The 14,108-nt window shown below is 37.7% G+C and overlaps 1 protein-coding gene across 4 annotated transcripts in view; it reads left to right on the top strand.

Annotated features, from left to right (window-relative positions):
- The window catches only part of LOC126473427 (bromodomain-containing protein 8), a 270,271-nt gene that overhangs the window by 107,634 nt on the left and 148,529 nt on the right, over positions 1-14,108 (top strand). For all 4 annotated transcript variants that reach the window (XM_050100466.1, XM_050100467.1, XM_050100465.1 and 1 more), the window contains exon 7: positions 3,178-3,288. In XM_050100466.1, the coding sequence (XP_049956423.1) occupies positions 3,178-3,288 (111 nt within the window). The remainder of the gene's footprint in view (positions 1-3,177; positions 3,289-14,108) is intronic.

Here is a 14,108-nt window from a genome sequence, read left to right as displayed (position 1 = left end):
TTTAGTCTTCAGTTCATAACCAATAAATTGTGGGAAAGTCCACATCTGCCTCTGGAAATGTCTTAAAATTTAAAACTTGGGTCCTAAATCTCTGTCTCACCATTATATAATCTGTCTGAAGTCTTCCAGTGTCTCCAGGCCTCTTCCACGTATACAACCTTCTTTCAAGATTCTTAAAGCAAGTGTTAGCCATGATTAAGTTATGCTCTGTGCAAAATTCTACCAGGCAGCTTCTTCTTTCATTCCTTACCCGCATTCCATATTCACCTACTACTTTCCTTTCTCTTCCTTTTCCTACTATTGAATTCCAGTCCCCTATGACTATTAAATTTTTGTCTCCCTTCACTATCTAAATCATTTCTTTTATCTCAACGTACATTTCTTCAATCTCTTTGTCATCTGCAGAGCTAGTTGGCGTATATACTTGTATTACTGTGGTAGGCATGGGCTTCGTGTCTGTGTTGGCTACAATAATGCGTTCACTATGCTGTTCGTAGTAGCTTACCCGCGCTCCTATTTTTTTTATTCATTATTAAACCTACTCTTGCATTACCGCTATTTGATTTTGTGTTTATAACCCTCTATTCACCTGACCAGAAGTCTTGTTCCTCCTGCCACCAAACTTCACTAATTCCCGCTATATCTAACTTTAATCAAACTGTTTCTCTTTCTATATTTTCTAACCTACCTGCCTGATTGAAGGATCTGATATTCCACACTCCAATCTGCAGAACGCCAGTTTTGTTTCTCCTGATAACGACATCCTCTTGAGTAGTCCCCGGAGATCCGAATGGAGGACTATTTTGCCTCCAGAATATATACAGATATTGAAAGATAATGTAAGACAGTTAGCTACTAATGAACTTATAAGTTCCAAATAAGGATGGTTAGTAGCTAGCGTGTAACATATATCAGTTGTTAGGTTACTATTGAATTTGATCCTGATGGAAACTTTGAAGTGGATGATTAAAATTTGTTACAAACTACAGTACTGATTATTACTAATTACTATAGTAAATATATCATCTTCTTGTCAAACCTTCCACATTTTAATTGACTGCAGTGGAGTTATAGGGGAGAATATTAGTTCTTGTTGGTTGGTTATGAAACACAACCTTGAAAAATTTACTTGTACAGCATGAGCGTGCTGGCGATGTTGTTCAAATGTTGGATTCCCATTTGAAAGGCTCAAATTTAAAATCTTTGTCTGGACCCTTTTATTTTTAAGATTTCGGACTTTATTCTGTTTTCCCTCAATTATTTAAGGCAAATACCATGACTATTTCTTTGAAAAGGATGTAGACAGTACTCTTCACTATTCTCACATGATCAGTATTGTACTCAATCACAAATAACCATGTTTTTGATGGGTCCTTAAAGTCTAATTTTCCTACTTCCATCACATGAAGTAAAATGTGTGCCCCACAACAATGAGAGAATGCAAATGTTCATTTGGTAAGTATAAACAAAAGTGATCATTCCAGAAAACAAAAATCATAAACAAGCCTTTGGAATTGATCCATACGGTGTAAAGACAATTAAAGCATGATTACTTAATGTTTTGGTTATGACAGGCTGGAGGCCCAGGTTAAAAGAAGAGATGGAGAAAATTCAATAAGAATTTATCTTAAGTTTCTTTAAATGCCTACAAGAAACACAAATTAACTGAAAAGTGCACACATAGCAGTGTGTAGTGTAGCAAACAAGAAAATTTCACTTACATACTTATAAATTTAAAACTTTACAAAGGAAGGACAGCTTTAGGTCACAAATGGGCTTCACCAGTAGGAATTTACTATGATGAGATTGTTTCGTACAGGTAATAATACTGATGGTCAAGGAACAGTGAACATGAGAAGGATGGGGTTGACTTCACAAGCACACATTTACATTTTTGTCACTCCTTACACAATTATTCTTTTGCTCTTTATACCGTTAGATCATAAGTATTGTTTTACTGAACTGGGTAACACACTGATGTAACTCAAAAGTATAATTAACTTTGACAGTCTCTGGTGAGGCCAAACTCTCCATTAGCTTCTTCTGCAATTTTGAGCACAGCAGTCGTTTGCTGTCACCCAACTTATCCTCTGTGTTCCACAAATTTCATCCTGTCCAGAGGAGTAAATAATTGTTTCCTGAAACCCTTATCCCTATCTCATTAAGGATTTCAGGTCCCAAAAACTAAAAATAAAGTAAAATTTTCTTCACTTTTTTTTGTCATTTGATTAGTAGTGGTGTTTTCTTGGTTGATTTGGAGATCTTTTTCCTTGTAAATGGAAGAGAAAAGAAAACATGATTTCCCATACTAAATAAACCTCTCTCTCACCCACGTCCCATTCCCCACCCCCAACCCTTTATTTTTATTTTTTTTCTCCATTGACGTAGATGCCAATTGTGATTGACTGATAACTCCTGCTAAAACTTAAACTATGTTTTGGTTTATTAGTGTACATACAAAAATATACATTGAACTGAAAATTTGTGAATAGTTAGCTTTATGAAAATTTGGGAAACCTTATTGTACTTAAGTGATCTACCTGTTGGATGGAAATTACCTCCAGTATGTGGTCATTTGTTAGCTTATTGTGTCAGTTGGACATGTAATGGCTTTCCATGAGTGAAGAATCTCTTACAAGATAACTAAAATAAAAATATTGTTTTCTATCAATTTGCAATTTAGTTGTGTCCCATCCGTCATCTGATATCCAACATACAGCATTTTAAGGAACATACTTTAATTTCAGTAGTTAATACCTGATGTCATTAATCTTGCATATTTATCTTTGCATGCTACAGAGATTGTCAACATTTTTTTCCAGTTATATCTGCTGCTTATTTCTTCTCTGTCTTGTTTTTTCTTTCTTTGGAACCAGTCTTGTTTCTGATACTGCTTGTATTCTCTTCAGGCATGTTTTGTGTATTTTTATTTTTATAATTACAGTTTTTTGCATTGATGCATGTGATTGTGTTTAGCTTCATCTGTCAAGTCCACAGCATTCATTATTTTCCGACTTGTAATTTGCACAAAAAAGAAAATAAAAGAATCACATAGATGCAGTAATATTGTTAAGTGATAAGATAGTCATGGTTCTTAAACAGCTGATAAAAGAATTCACTCAGTATTGATAAATGTATTTTGTCATCACACTAATAGTGGCCTGTATCTAAATTTAGATTGTAGGTGAGGAACCACCAGTAGATGTGAAGCCTCCCATTGCACCAATGCCTACGTCACCACTGCTTACGAGCTTACTCAAGAGCCCATCCCCTGCACCTAATGCACAGGTGATAGCAAATCTTCCTTTCTTTATACACTAAATACTGTCAGCTTTACTGTTTGTATACTTTGATTCTTGTTGAAATATTAATCTCAATTTTTTTCCTATATGCTGCTGCTAAACTGTTCTTTTATTATTATAAAACGGTTTTAGTTGACTTTTCTTGTGTCTATAAAGCCCCTAGAATTCTATGTGAAAAGGTAATGTATCTTTGCTGCATATATTAAACTATAATTGTTGCATTTCTTTCAAGTTTTTTCACATACATCCTTTAACACGTTACTTTGTCAAAAACTGATGTTTTAAAGACTGTGGCTGTGTACAAAATACAGGTTGATTTTTGCAACAAGAATCAATTTGTATTTTAACATGTTTTTTAATCATTGTATGTATTTTATGTGCTTACCTACTGGTACAAAAAAGCTACAATAGAGACTGCGACAGTGACCTGAGCAACTGCCAGGATTAAAAAAAAACTGTGGTTTAAATTGTGTCAACCATGAGAGAATTAACTTGTTTAACACTTTTTTTTATAGATAGTAGTATCCAAACAATTAATTTTTCCCAAAAGAACAAGCCACTTGAGAAAACTGTGAGATTATGAGACAGAAGTACTGGCAAGTATTTACCTTCAGGCGGTGAAATTTTCAATGTAGCCAATAGACACAATTTAAAAAAAAATTCCTGGCTTTGTAACTATTCATCCCTCCTCCAGAATAACTGGGAGGGGGGGGGCACCTGTTTTATGGATGAAGGGAGACAAAGATGTTTGTGTGCATGAGAGAGAGAGAGAGAGAGAGAGAGAGAGAGAGAGAGAGAGAGAGAGAGAGAGAGAGAGAGAGGTGGAGGGAGGGAGGGGGGGGATAGGAGGTCAAAGATAGTATTTTGGCAAGCACTGCAACAGCTGGAGTCCATAGATGCTGACAGAGAGAGAGAAGTAAAAATACATTAAGAGGAAGAGAGATGAAATTAATAGTGCAGTTAGGAACTATGAGATAAAGAAGATGGAGAAACAAACATTCACACTAGCTTTATTGCACCAGACCATTATTCTATCATAAGTACACAAATTCATACATGCAACCATACACCTGAACGCACACTTGTGCGATCACAGCAATACTCATCCATGGTAATGTCCTCCTAGTTTTGGGTCTAGTAGGGGCTCTGCATGCCTGAGCAGTGCTTTAGAAAATTTTTGAATGTGCCTCTGTAATTATTTGGGTCATTTGTAGGTCTTACTGAGGTGACAAAAGTGGGCATTTGGGTATCTGTGTGGTCATGTATGTGAATGTGTGTACTTTGGCTTGAAAAAGAGCTAGTGCTCAAAAGCTAGTGTGAATGCTATTTTCTGTCATGTGTTTCTGTGCCCTATGCATCAATCTGAAAATGTTGTTATTTGAATAGCTCTTTTACAGAGCACAATAAATCAGTGTATCAATTCTTGCTGCGTGCATTCTTCTTCCTCATCTTCCTCTACATTCATTTTGTAGGTCCTGATTTCTGCTTCCAAAGCTGCTCATTGTTCTCATTTGCTTTCTGTTTGTCCGTGAAGAACTCTTTATTAATTTCGTTTCTTAAGTAAATTCCTGTTATGTGTGTCCATTATGTTGTTGCTTCTTTGAGGTCATTTATTGTTTGTGGAAACCATGCTAGTTGTGCTTTCAGTTTGCTAATTTTACTGAAGACTTGTTCATCAGTCTGTCATCTTTGATTCTAACCTAATGTCTGAAGAACAACCTTTTTCTTTTGCGCATTGTATGTATTATATTCTGTACAAGTTCATAGATTTCTTTGTTCAGTCGTGGCCTGTTGTATTCTATTTCTGTTGTTCTTAGACCCCAAGTATGCTTTTAACTTTTCTTCTTTCTGTTTTCTCAGTTTTGTTTATGCCATCTTTCAGCACTAGTTTTAGTATGTCACCACCACATAGAGCCTCATATCTCACTATTTAATTTTGGTTTACCTCTATAAAGATTTTTTCGTGTAGATGTTTCTGGCACTGTGTAATGCACTGTTCATCTTATTTGCTCTTATCTCTAGACTGGTCTTCTCTTATTGTTAATGCTTAGCCACCTACCTGAATATTTGAATGAGCTGACTCCTTGTATTTTCTTTTCATTTATGAGTAATTTCCCTGAACAATCTACTTTTTTTATATTATGTCTTTGGGAAAGACATTCTTAAACAAATTTTTCCTGCTTGCACAGTTAGGTTTTCTATCTGGAATTTGAGATTTTCTGCTATGTCAGTTATCAAGAGAATGCCATTTGTGAATGCCAGGCAGTACACATAGATACTACCTCTTTGTTTTTCCAATTTGATGCCTTTCATGTTGGATTTCTCTACATGCTAATCACCCTCTCCAGGGTGCACTTCAAGACAAAAGGTGTCGGTCCAGCCCCCTGCCTGACTCCTGTTTGTGTCTCAATATTTTTCGAGAACTCTCCACAGAATTAGACTTTAGTTGAAGTGTGTATTAATGTGTCTTGTATAACGTTTGTAGTTTTTGGATTTAAACTGAATTCTTTCGTAATATTGATGAAAGATTGCCTGTCAATAGAACTACACACCTTCTTGAAAGCTACAAATGTAATTGTTGTATCTTTGTTTCTCGGATATCTCATTTGTAAATAGTTTTTAGATGCCAGATCTTTTTGCTTCATAACCTGTATTTCCGAAATCTATTTAGGTCCTGTTTTATGCAAAGGATGTATAATGGCTGTTTTACAGTCCTCTTGGTGTTTGTTCTCTCTCTGAGATTTTATGTCTCATATTTTTAAGTTTAATATATATATAAAATCAAAGATGAGGTGACTTACCGAACGAAAGCGCTGGCAGGTCGATAGACACACAAACAAACACAAACATACACACAAAATTCAAGCTTTCGCAACAAACTGTTGCCTCATCAGGAAAGAGGGAAGGAGAGGGGAAGACGAAAGGAAGTGGGTTTTAAGGGAGAGGGTGAGGAGTCATTCCAATCCCGGGAGTGGAAAGACTTACCTTAGGGGGAAAAAAGGACAGGTATACACTCGCACACACGCACATATCCATCCACACATACAGACACAAGCAGACATATTTTTATATATAATTTTTCCCACGTGGAATGTTTCCTTCTATTATATTTTTAAGTTTAAGATTGATGTCATCATCTAAGGCTGGTTGAAACCTGAAATCAATAGGAGTGAGATTTTTGGGGAGAATTTATGTGTTTATTGAAAGCCTAGGTAAATGAGAAATGGAGGTTGTGTATTTGTTGCAGTAAACAAAAAACTCAAATCCACTGAGATAGAAATTGAAGCTGCATGTGAGATTTTTAGGGCAAGACTCAGTATCAGGGGCAGACATAAAATGGTAATTGGATCCTTGAATCGCCCATCACTATCACCTGCTGTAACCAAAAACATTAGAGAAAACTTCAGCTCACTTGTTCATAAGCTTCCCAGTCGTCTGCAATTGTTGGTGAAGACTTAAATCATCCCAACAATTAATTGGTAAAATTCCAGTTTTGTTAGCGGTGGGCTGATAAGACATCCTGTGAAACTTTACTAAATGCCATCTCTGAAAACTACCTAGAACAGATAATTAGGAACCCCCTCATGGTGGAAATATATTGGATCTAATGCAGCAAATAGACCTGAGGATGCCCACAGAGAGACTGATATCAGTGACCATGATGCAGTTGTGGCAGCAATGATTAACAAAGCACAAAGGACAATTAAAACAAGATGTATATATTCAGTACACCAGATAAAAAAATCTGTAGTCTCATATCTCAGTGAGGAACATGCAACTTCCAGTACCGGGCAGGGGCATTAGAGGAAATTTTGCTCAAGTTTGAAAGGACAGTTGACCATGCACTGGATTGATGTGTACCCAGTAGAACAGTTCATAATGCGAGGGAACCTCCATGGTATACAGTCACTGTAAAGAAACTTTTAAATAAACAATGATTACTGTATAATAGGTGTAAAACAAAGCATAGGGCTATAGATAGGGAGATACAGAATGGAATGTGTTTGGATGTCAAGAGAGCAATGCATGATATTTTCAACGTCTATCATAGGAGAATACTGTCAGTGATCTTTCACAGAACCCAGAGGAATTCTGGTTGTATGTAAGGCTATTAGTGGCACCAAAGTTAGTGTCCAGTCTCTAGCGAATGAAGCAGGGACTGAAATTGAGGATAGCAGTGCAAAATGCTCAACTCCATTTCCAAACGTTCCTTTACAATGGAAAACCAAGGAAAATTGCCCCAGTTTAATCCTTATACAACAATGAAACACGTGTTAGTGTCAGTGGTGTTGAGAAACATCTGAAATCATTAAAATTGAACAAAGTTCCGGGCCCTGATGGAATTTCGGTTAGATTCTATACTGAATTTGCCGCTGGTTTAGTCCCTCTTCTAACTGGAATCTATTGTAGATTCCTGAACAAAAAATCATGCCCAGTTCTTGGAAAAATGCACAGGTCCCAGCCGTCTACAAGAAGGGTAGTAGAAGTTTACCGCAAAACTACCTTCCAATATCCTTGACATCGATTTGTTGTCGAATCTTATAACATATTCAGAGCTTAAACATAATGAGGTATCTTGAACAGAAAGACCTCCTCAATACCAACCAACATATTTCTAAAACATCGATCATGTGAAACCCAACTCGCACTTTTCTTGCATGATATACTGAAAACCTTGTACAAAGGTAAATCCGATAGATGCGGTATTTCTTGATTTCCAAAAAACGTGACTTGGTACTGCACCTATGCTTATTGTCAAAAGTACAATCATATGAGGTATCAAGTGAAATTTGTGACTGGATTGAGGACTTTTTGGTAGGAAAAACACATGTTATCTTGGATGGCTAGTCATTATCAGATGCAGAAGTAACTTCAAGTGTGCCTCAGGGAAGCGTGTTTGGGCCCTTTGCTGTCCATATTGTATGTTAATGACCTTGCAGACAATATTAATAGTAAAATCAGGCTTTTTGCAAATGATGCAGTTATCTGTAATGAAGTACTATCTGAAAGAAGCTGCATAAATCTTCAGTTGATAAGATTCCGACATTGTGCAGAGATTGGCAACTTGCTCTAAATGTTCAGAAATGTAAAATTTTGCACTTCACAAAACCAAAAAACGTAGTATCCTCTATGACAATAATATCTGTGAGTCACTTTTGGAATCGGCCAACTCATGCGAATACCTGGATGTAACACTTTGTAAGGATGTGAAATGGAATGATTACATAGGTTGTCTTGGATAAAGCAGGTGGTAGACTTTGGTTTATTAATAGAATACTGGGGAAGTGCAATCAGCCTATGAAGGAGATTGGTTAAAAATCAGTCATGCAACCAGTTCTAGAATATTGCTCAGTGTGTGGGACTGCTACCAGATAGGACCAAGGTAATGAATGTATACAGAGAAGGGCAGGACGAATGATCACAGATTTTTTAATCTGTGGGAGAATGTCACAGAGAGATTGGAGGAGACTCTAGAAGATAGATGTAAACTATCCTGAGAAAGTCTGTTAAAGTTTCAAGAACTGGCTTTAAATGATTGCTCTATGAATATACTAAAACACCCTATGTATTGCTCACATAAGGAGAGTGAAGATAAGATTAAAATAATTACTACACACATGGAGGTATTCAAACAATAATTCTTCCCATGCTACATACATGAATGGAATATGAAGATCCCCTAATTACTGGTACAGTGGGATGTACCCCTCTGTCGAGCCCCTTACAGTGGTTTGCAGAGTGTAGACGTAGATGCTTTCCGTAACTCTACCTTAGTTCCATCCTTAAGAGTTGCCTTATTGTTTTTCAGTGAGCATATAATTTCCTTAATTTCTTCTGAATCTGGGGCTGCTGAGTCATTGTTTTGATTACAGTTTTTATTCCCGATAAATTGTGATTGACATTCATGACAGTTATGTTAATATTAAAAAAAAAAAGTGTCATTATGTCACAGTTTCCAGTTTAGAGTAGTTTTCGAGTTCACAACTTGTAAAGTTGGTGGTATAAATTTGGTCAGTTGTTTCTTAACAGTTGGTAATAGTTGCTCATCTTATGCTTTTTAAAATCTTCATTGAGTTGGTATAGCTCATTCCTGATGAATAACTTTCTCTCTTTTGAAAGTTCTTCTGGCATCTCTTCTTCTTTCTATGATGTTGTTACTGTTTTTTCTGGCTTTTATTTGTATTTTATTTTTCCCATAGCTTCTGTCTTTCCTGTGTAGAGCTTTGAAACGTTGATCGTTCCACCATATCTGTCTGTTCCATTTAGTCAGTGGTGCTGTTCTGATTGCCAAATCATCAAGATGCCATTTCTAAGTGTGTCCTATGTTGGAATGTCCTGATTTTGGAAGTTTTGCTTTTAATTTTCCCAACTCCAGCTTATCAGTGTTATATTTAAGGATCTTGGTTTGTCTCTCAAGTTTTGTACATACTTCAGGCTTAATCTTAAATTTAGCTACAGGCATGTAGTGGTCTAATGAGATATTTGCAGGCTTCGTAACTCCAACATTCATTATTTATTTTGATGACTTTCTGCTTATTGCTCTCCACATATTGGGTTTGGTGATATTCATGTTGTTAGCTTCTTGGCTTTTCCGTCAAAGGATGTGGATTTTATAAGTACGTTGAGATTAGCACATAATTCTGTCATTATTTCCCGATTTCTGTTGGCACGCAGGTATGCAGAATGTAAACCAACTATCTTCCTGTAATTTTTTTTTCTTTTCCAATTTGTGCTTTGAAATCACCTGACATAATAAAGGTATGCTTCAATGGTATTTTACTCGTGCAATTATCTGTTTTCTTCAAGTATTGGTCTATATTATGTCTGGTTTCTTTCTGTTTTTTATCATTTGTTGGAGCATGAACATTTAAAATTCTATACACTTTGTGTGGATTTGAATGATAGAGAGGACGTCCTTTTGTCGGTTGTGTTGAAGATCACTACTGAGTCAGTTATTTTATTAGAAAAGATGAACCACTGCTAAAAAGGGTGCACTCTTTAATATCCTGCTGTTGGATTTGCTCTTAACAATTCTGTATCCATGTACTTAGAGTATTCCAGTCAATACTGTCAAAAGCTTTCTCTCTCTCAAATTCTGAAGGTGGCAGGGGTAAAATACAGGGAGTGAAAGGCTATTTACGATTTGTACAGAAACCAGATGGCAGTTATAAGAGTCGAGGGGTATGAAAGGGAAGCAGTGGTTGAGAAGGGAGTGAGACAGGGTTGTAGCCTATCCCCGATGTTATTCAACCTGTATATTGAGCAAGCAGTAAAGGAAACAAAAGAAAAATTAGGAGTTGGAGGTAAAATACGTGGAGAAGAAATAAAAACTTTGAGGTTCGCCGATGACATTGTAATTCTGTCAGAGACAGCAAAGGACCTGGAAGGGCAGCTGAACGGAATGGACAGTGTCTTGAAAGGAGGATATAAGATGAACATCAACAGAAGCAAAACGAGGATAGTGGAATGTAGTCAAATTAAATCAGGTGATGCTGCGGGAATTAGATTAGGAAGTGAGAGGCTTAAAGTAGTAAGAGGTTTGCTGCTTGGGGAGCAAAAAAACTGAAGATGGTCGAAGTAGAGAGGATATAAAATGTAGACTGGCAGTGGCAAGGAAAGCGTTTCTGAAGAAGAGACATTTGTTAACATTGAGTATAGATTTAAGTGTCAGGAAGTCGTTTCTGAAAGTATTTTTATGGAGTGTAGCCATGAATGGAAGTGAATTGTGGACGATAAATAGTTTGGACAAGAAGAGAATAGAAGCTTTTGAAATGTGGTGCTACAGAAGAATACTGAAGATTAGATGGGTAGATCACATAACTAATGACGAGGTACTGAATAGAATTGGAGAGGAGAGAAATTTGTGGCGCAACTTGACTAGGAGAAGGGATCGGTTGGTAGGGCATATTCTGAGGCAACAAGGGATCACAAATTTAGTGTTGGAGGGCAGCGTGGAGGCTAAAAATCGTAGAGGGAGACCAAGAGATGAATACACTAAACAGATTCAGAAGGATGTAGGTTGCAGTAGGTACTGGGGAGATGTAGAAGCTTGCACAGGATAGAGTAGTGTGGAGAGCTGCATCAAACCAGTCTCAGGACTGAAAGTATTTAAACAATAACAACAACAACAACATCCATGTGATTCAAAAGCTTCCTGCACAGCTGTAATCATGATGCTCTTTTATCTAAGAAATTTGTTATTGTTTCAAACTTCCCAAGCTTAATGAGAAACTGTACCTTTTAAGTTTATATGTAGTTCATTTTTGTGGATTTAATTTTGCACATGTCATCTTCAGAGTGCTCTGAATCACCCAAAACTTTATGCTGTGGTCCCCCAAGAATCAGAATGACCACTTGGCACCTTACTCCTTGCTATGTTGGATAATTGTTCCCATAGGGTATTTTGATTACAGAAAGCCTCCTTATCCATAGGGCTATTGTTTTGATAATTAGCGTATGCTAAATGGTACTGTTTATACTTTTGAAAGTAAGATGTACAGGAAAAGGTGGCACCCCATATGTTGAACAGATATCTACCAGGGAGCTGCTCAGTATGAGACAGATGCTCCTGTATTTCTCTTCTGCCAGTTTTGCTGTACCAGAGTCTATCTGTTTCACATCACTGCATTGATGTCTTCATTGTGACTCTGACAGGGGGCCAAGTTGTGAGGTACTGTTACCCAGATCAGGTGAACCAAGGTTTTTCAAAGAGATGTCACTCCCCCTCCCTTCCTCACTGGTTTGGGACCCACTATGGTGGAGTCTCGCCCTCCTCTGTTGTTTCGGAGACACTGCCACTCCTGCTGTCTTACATTATCTTTCCAACTCTCCAGTATATTTATGGTTTGGTAAACTTTAAAACCTAATTTTAATAATGTATGAATAAAGGACACCCCCCCCCCCCCCCCCCCCCCCCCCCCGGACACACACACACACACACACACACATTGAAGCATGAAATGTCATATCTGAGATTTTCATTTACTTCAACATTTCAAAAAGTAAACATATAATTGAAGAAAAGAGTTGTTCTCATATTTACCCACAACCTCAACTGGAAGTGGTATTTCATTGCCCATCCCAACACAACCTACAGAGTGAGCATCAAACCTTGGCTAGAAAGGTTCCAGCCTGCATCTGAAAGGGAACCTCTTTCTCAAAATCCATCCTCTCAAAAGTATTCAAGCAGTTCCTCACCTCCAGCATTTCCTCATGAAAGCTCCAAACCTTACTCAAGCTGAGTCCTGAGCTACTACTCTTCCATTATCTTCCCTACTGTGTTACTTGAATGTGATGAATGTGTGACAGAGGACATGATCAACTCTTGGACACTTAAGCATACGAGGTCTTCCTAATGATCCCATCCTTTCCACTCAGAATAAGTGGCAAAAAATTCTTAAAACCCTAGGGCTCTCAAAGCTATTTCCATAGAACTCCTTACTGTTCCCAGGCACCCACCTTTCCACCTGGTTCTCAAAATACACAAAAAACACTCTGTTTTTGGTCGTCCCATATTAGCTGCCTTTAAAGAACCCATGGAATGCATCTCACCCTTGATTGATGAGTGCCTGCAATCTATCAACTCCCATTGTATGCAAAAGACACCAACTACTTCCTCAAAAGTCTCAAATCCATTGCTGTCCCTCTCCCATCTGCATCCCTTATTGTCATTGTTGAAGTGACCCCCCCCCCCCCCCCCCCTCTCTGCACCACTCAGGTCATGAATGTTTCAGCACGTTACTCACCAAGGCTAGGACTTTCTCAAGCCAAGCTATGGAAAGAAATCCTTGATACCAGATATCCTCCATAAATCACTACTGTCTCCCTCCTAACCTCTTCGTCATACCGTATGACGGTCCCAAAAGACCTACCTTAAGGTTCCTATCTTACAATAGTGTCGTTTGTAAAACGTGCCCGCTGCCTTCACCCACTGCCTCTTGCCTCAACCCCACCAGTTACAAATACAGAGCAGATTTGGAAACAAACATTTTTTACCAACTAAAATGTACCCACTGCACAGCATTTTATATACACTGGTGTGCAAAATTTGAGGATGAAAGTAACTTTCCCATGACATGCCACTACCAACCTCGATGAAACTTGGACCATATATAGAAAGAACTGCCACAGTGTATTACATAGGGTAACTGAAATAAATATGCAATGAGATAAACAGAGATGACTCGTATTTGAAGACTATAATTACGATGAGTTCACTGTGATTCATGGTGATCCCCTGGACATTATAAAAGGTGGGACATGGTTTGTAAAAGGGTGTATGATCACCAAGGTAGACAATGTTTGCTCTGTAACGTGCTCTCTTGCTGGCCACAAGGTTGGTAAGGAATTTTGGTGGTAGGGCATTACACAGTTTCAGGATGGTTGTTGTTGCCCTGTGGATATGCCATAATATGTCTGTCCAATGAATCCCTCACACGATATATGAAATAAAAGTCTGGGGAATGTGCAAACCAGTCCATTTGTCGAATATCCTCTCATTCCAACTCATTGTCCTCCATAAAAATGAAGTAAAGGCTGAATGAATCCATGAAAAGACTAAAGTGTCACAATAATGTTGAAAGGAGTGTCTACTGTGTTCAAATATTTGGAGGTTATTATGCCCATAGAATGTTATGCCACTCCACACCATAACACCCGGGCTGCCAAAACAATTTTGTAAGACAGTGTTCCCCAATGAATTAGGTGTTCCAATCTTTCACCGTATAAGGGTACGTCCAGTGTTGTTGAACACGATTGTTTTGGCGCTCCACATATTATAATTTGTGGAGGCATAATGTTGCAATA

The sequence above is a fragment of the Schistocerca serialis genome, chromosome 4 (genome assembly GCF_023864345.2).
Source record: "Schistocerca serialis cubense isolate TAMUIC-IGC-003099 chromosome 4, iqSchSeri2.2, whole genome shotgun sequence".
Classification (NCBI taxonomy): Eukaryota; Metazoa; Arthropoda; class Insecta; order Orthoptera; family Acrididae; genus Schistocerca; species Schistocerca serialis.
The sequence above is the reverse complement of the archived record's forward strand: the minus strand, read 5'-3'. Positions and strand labels throughout refer to the sequence as shown.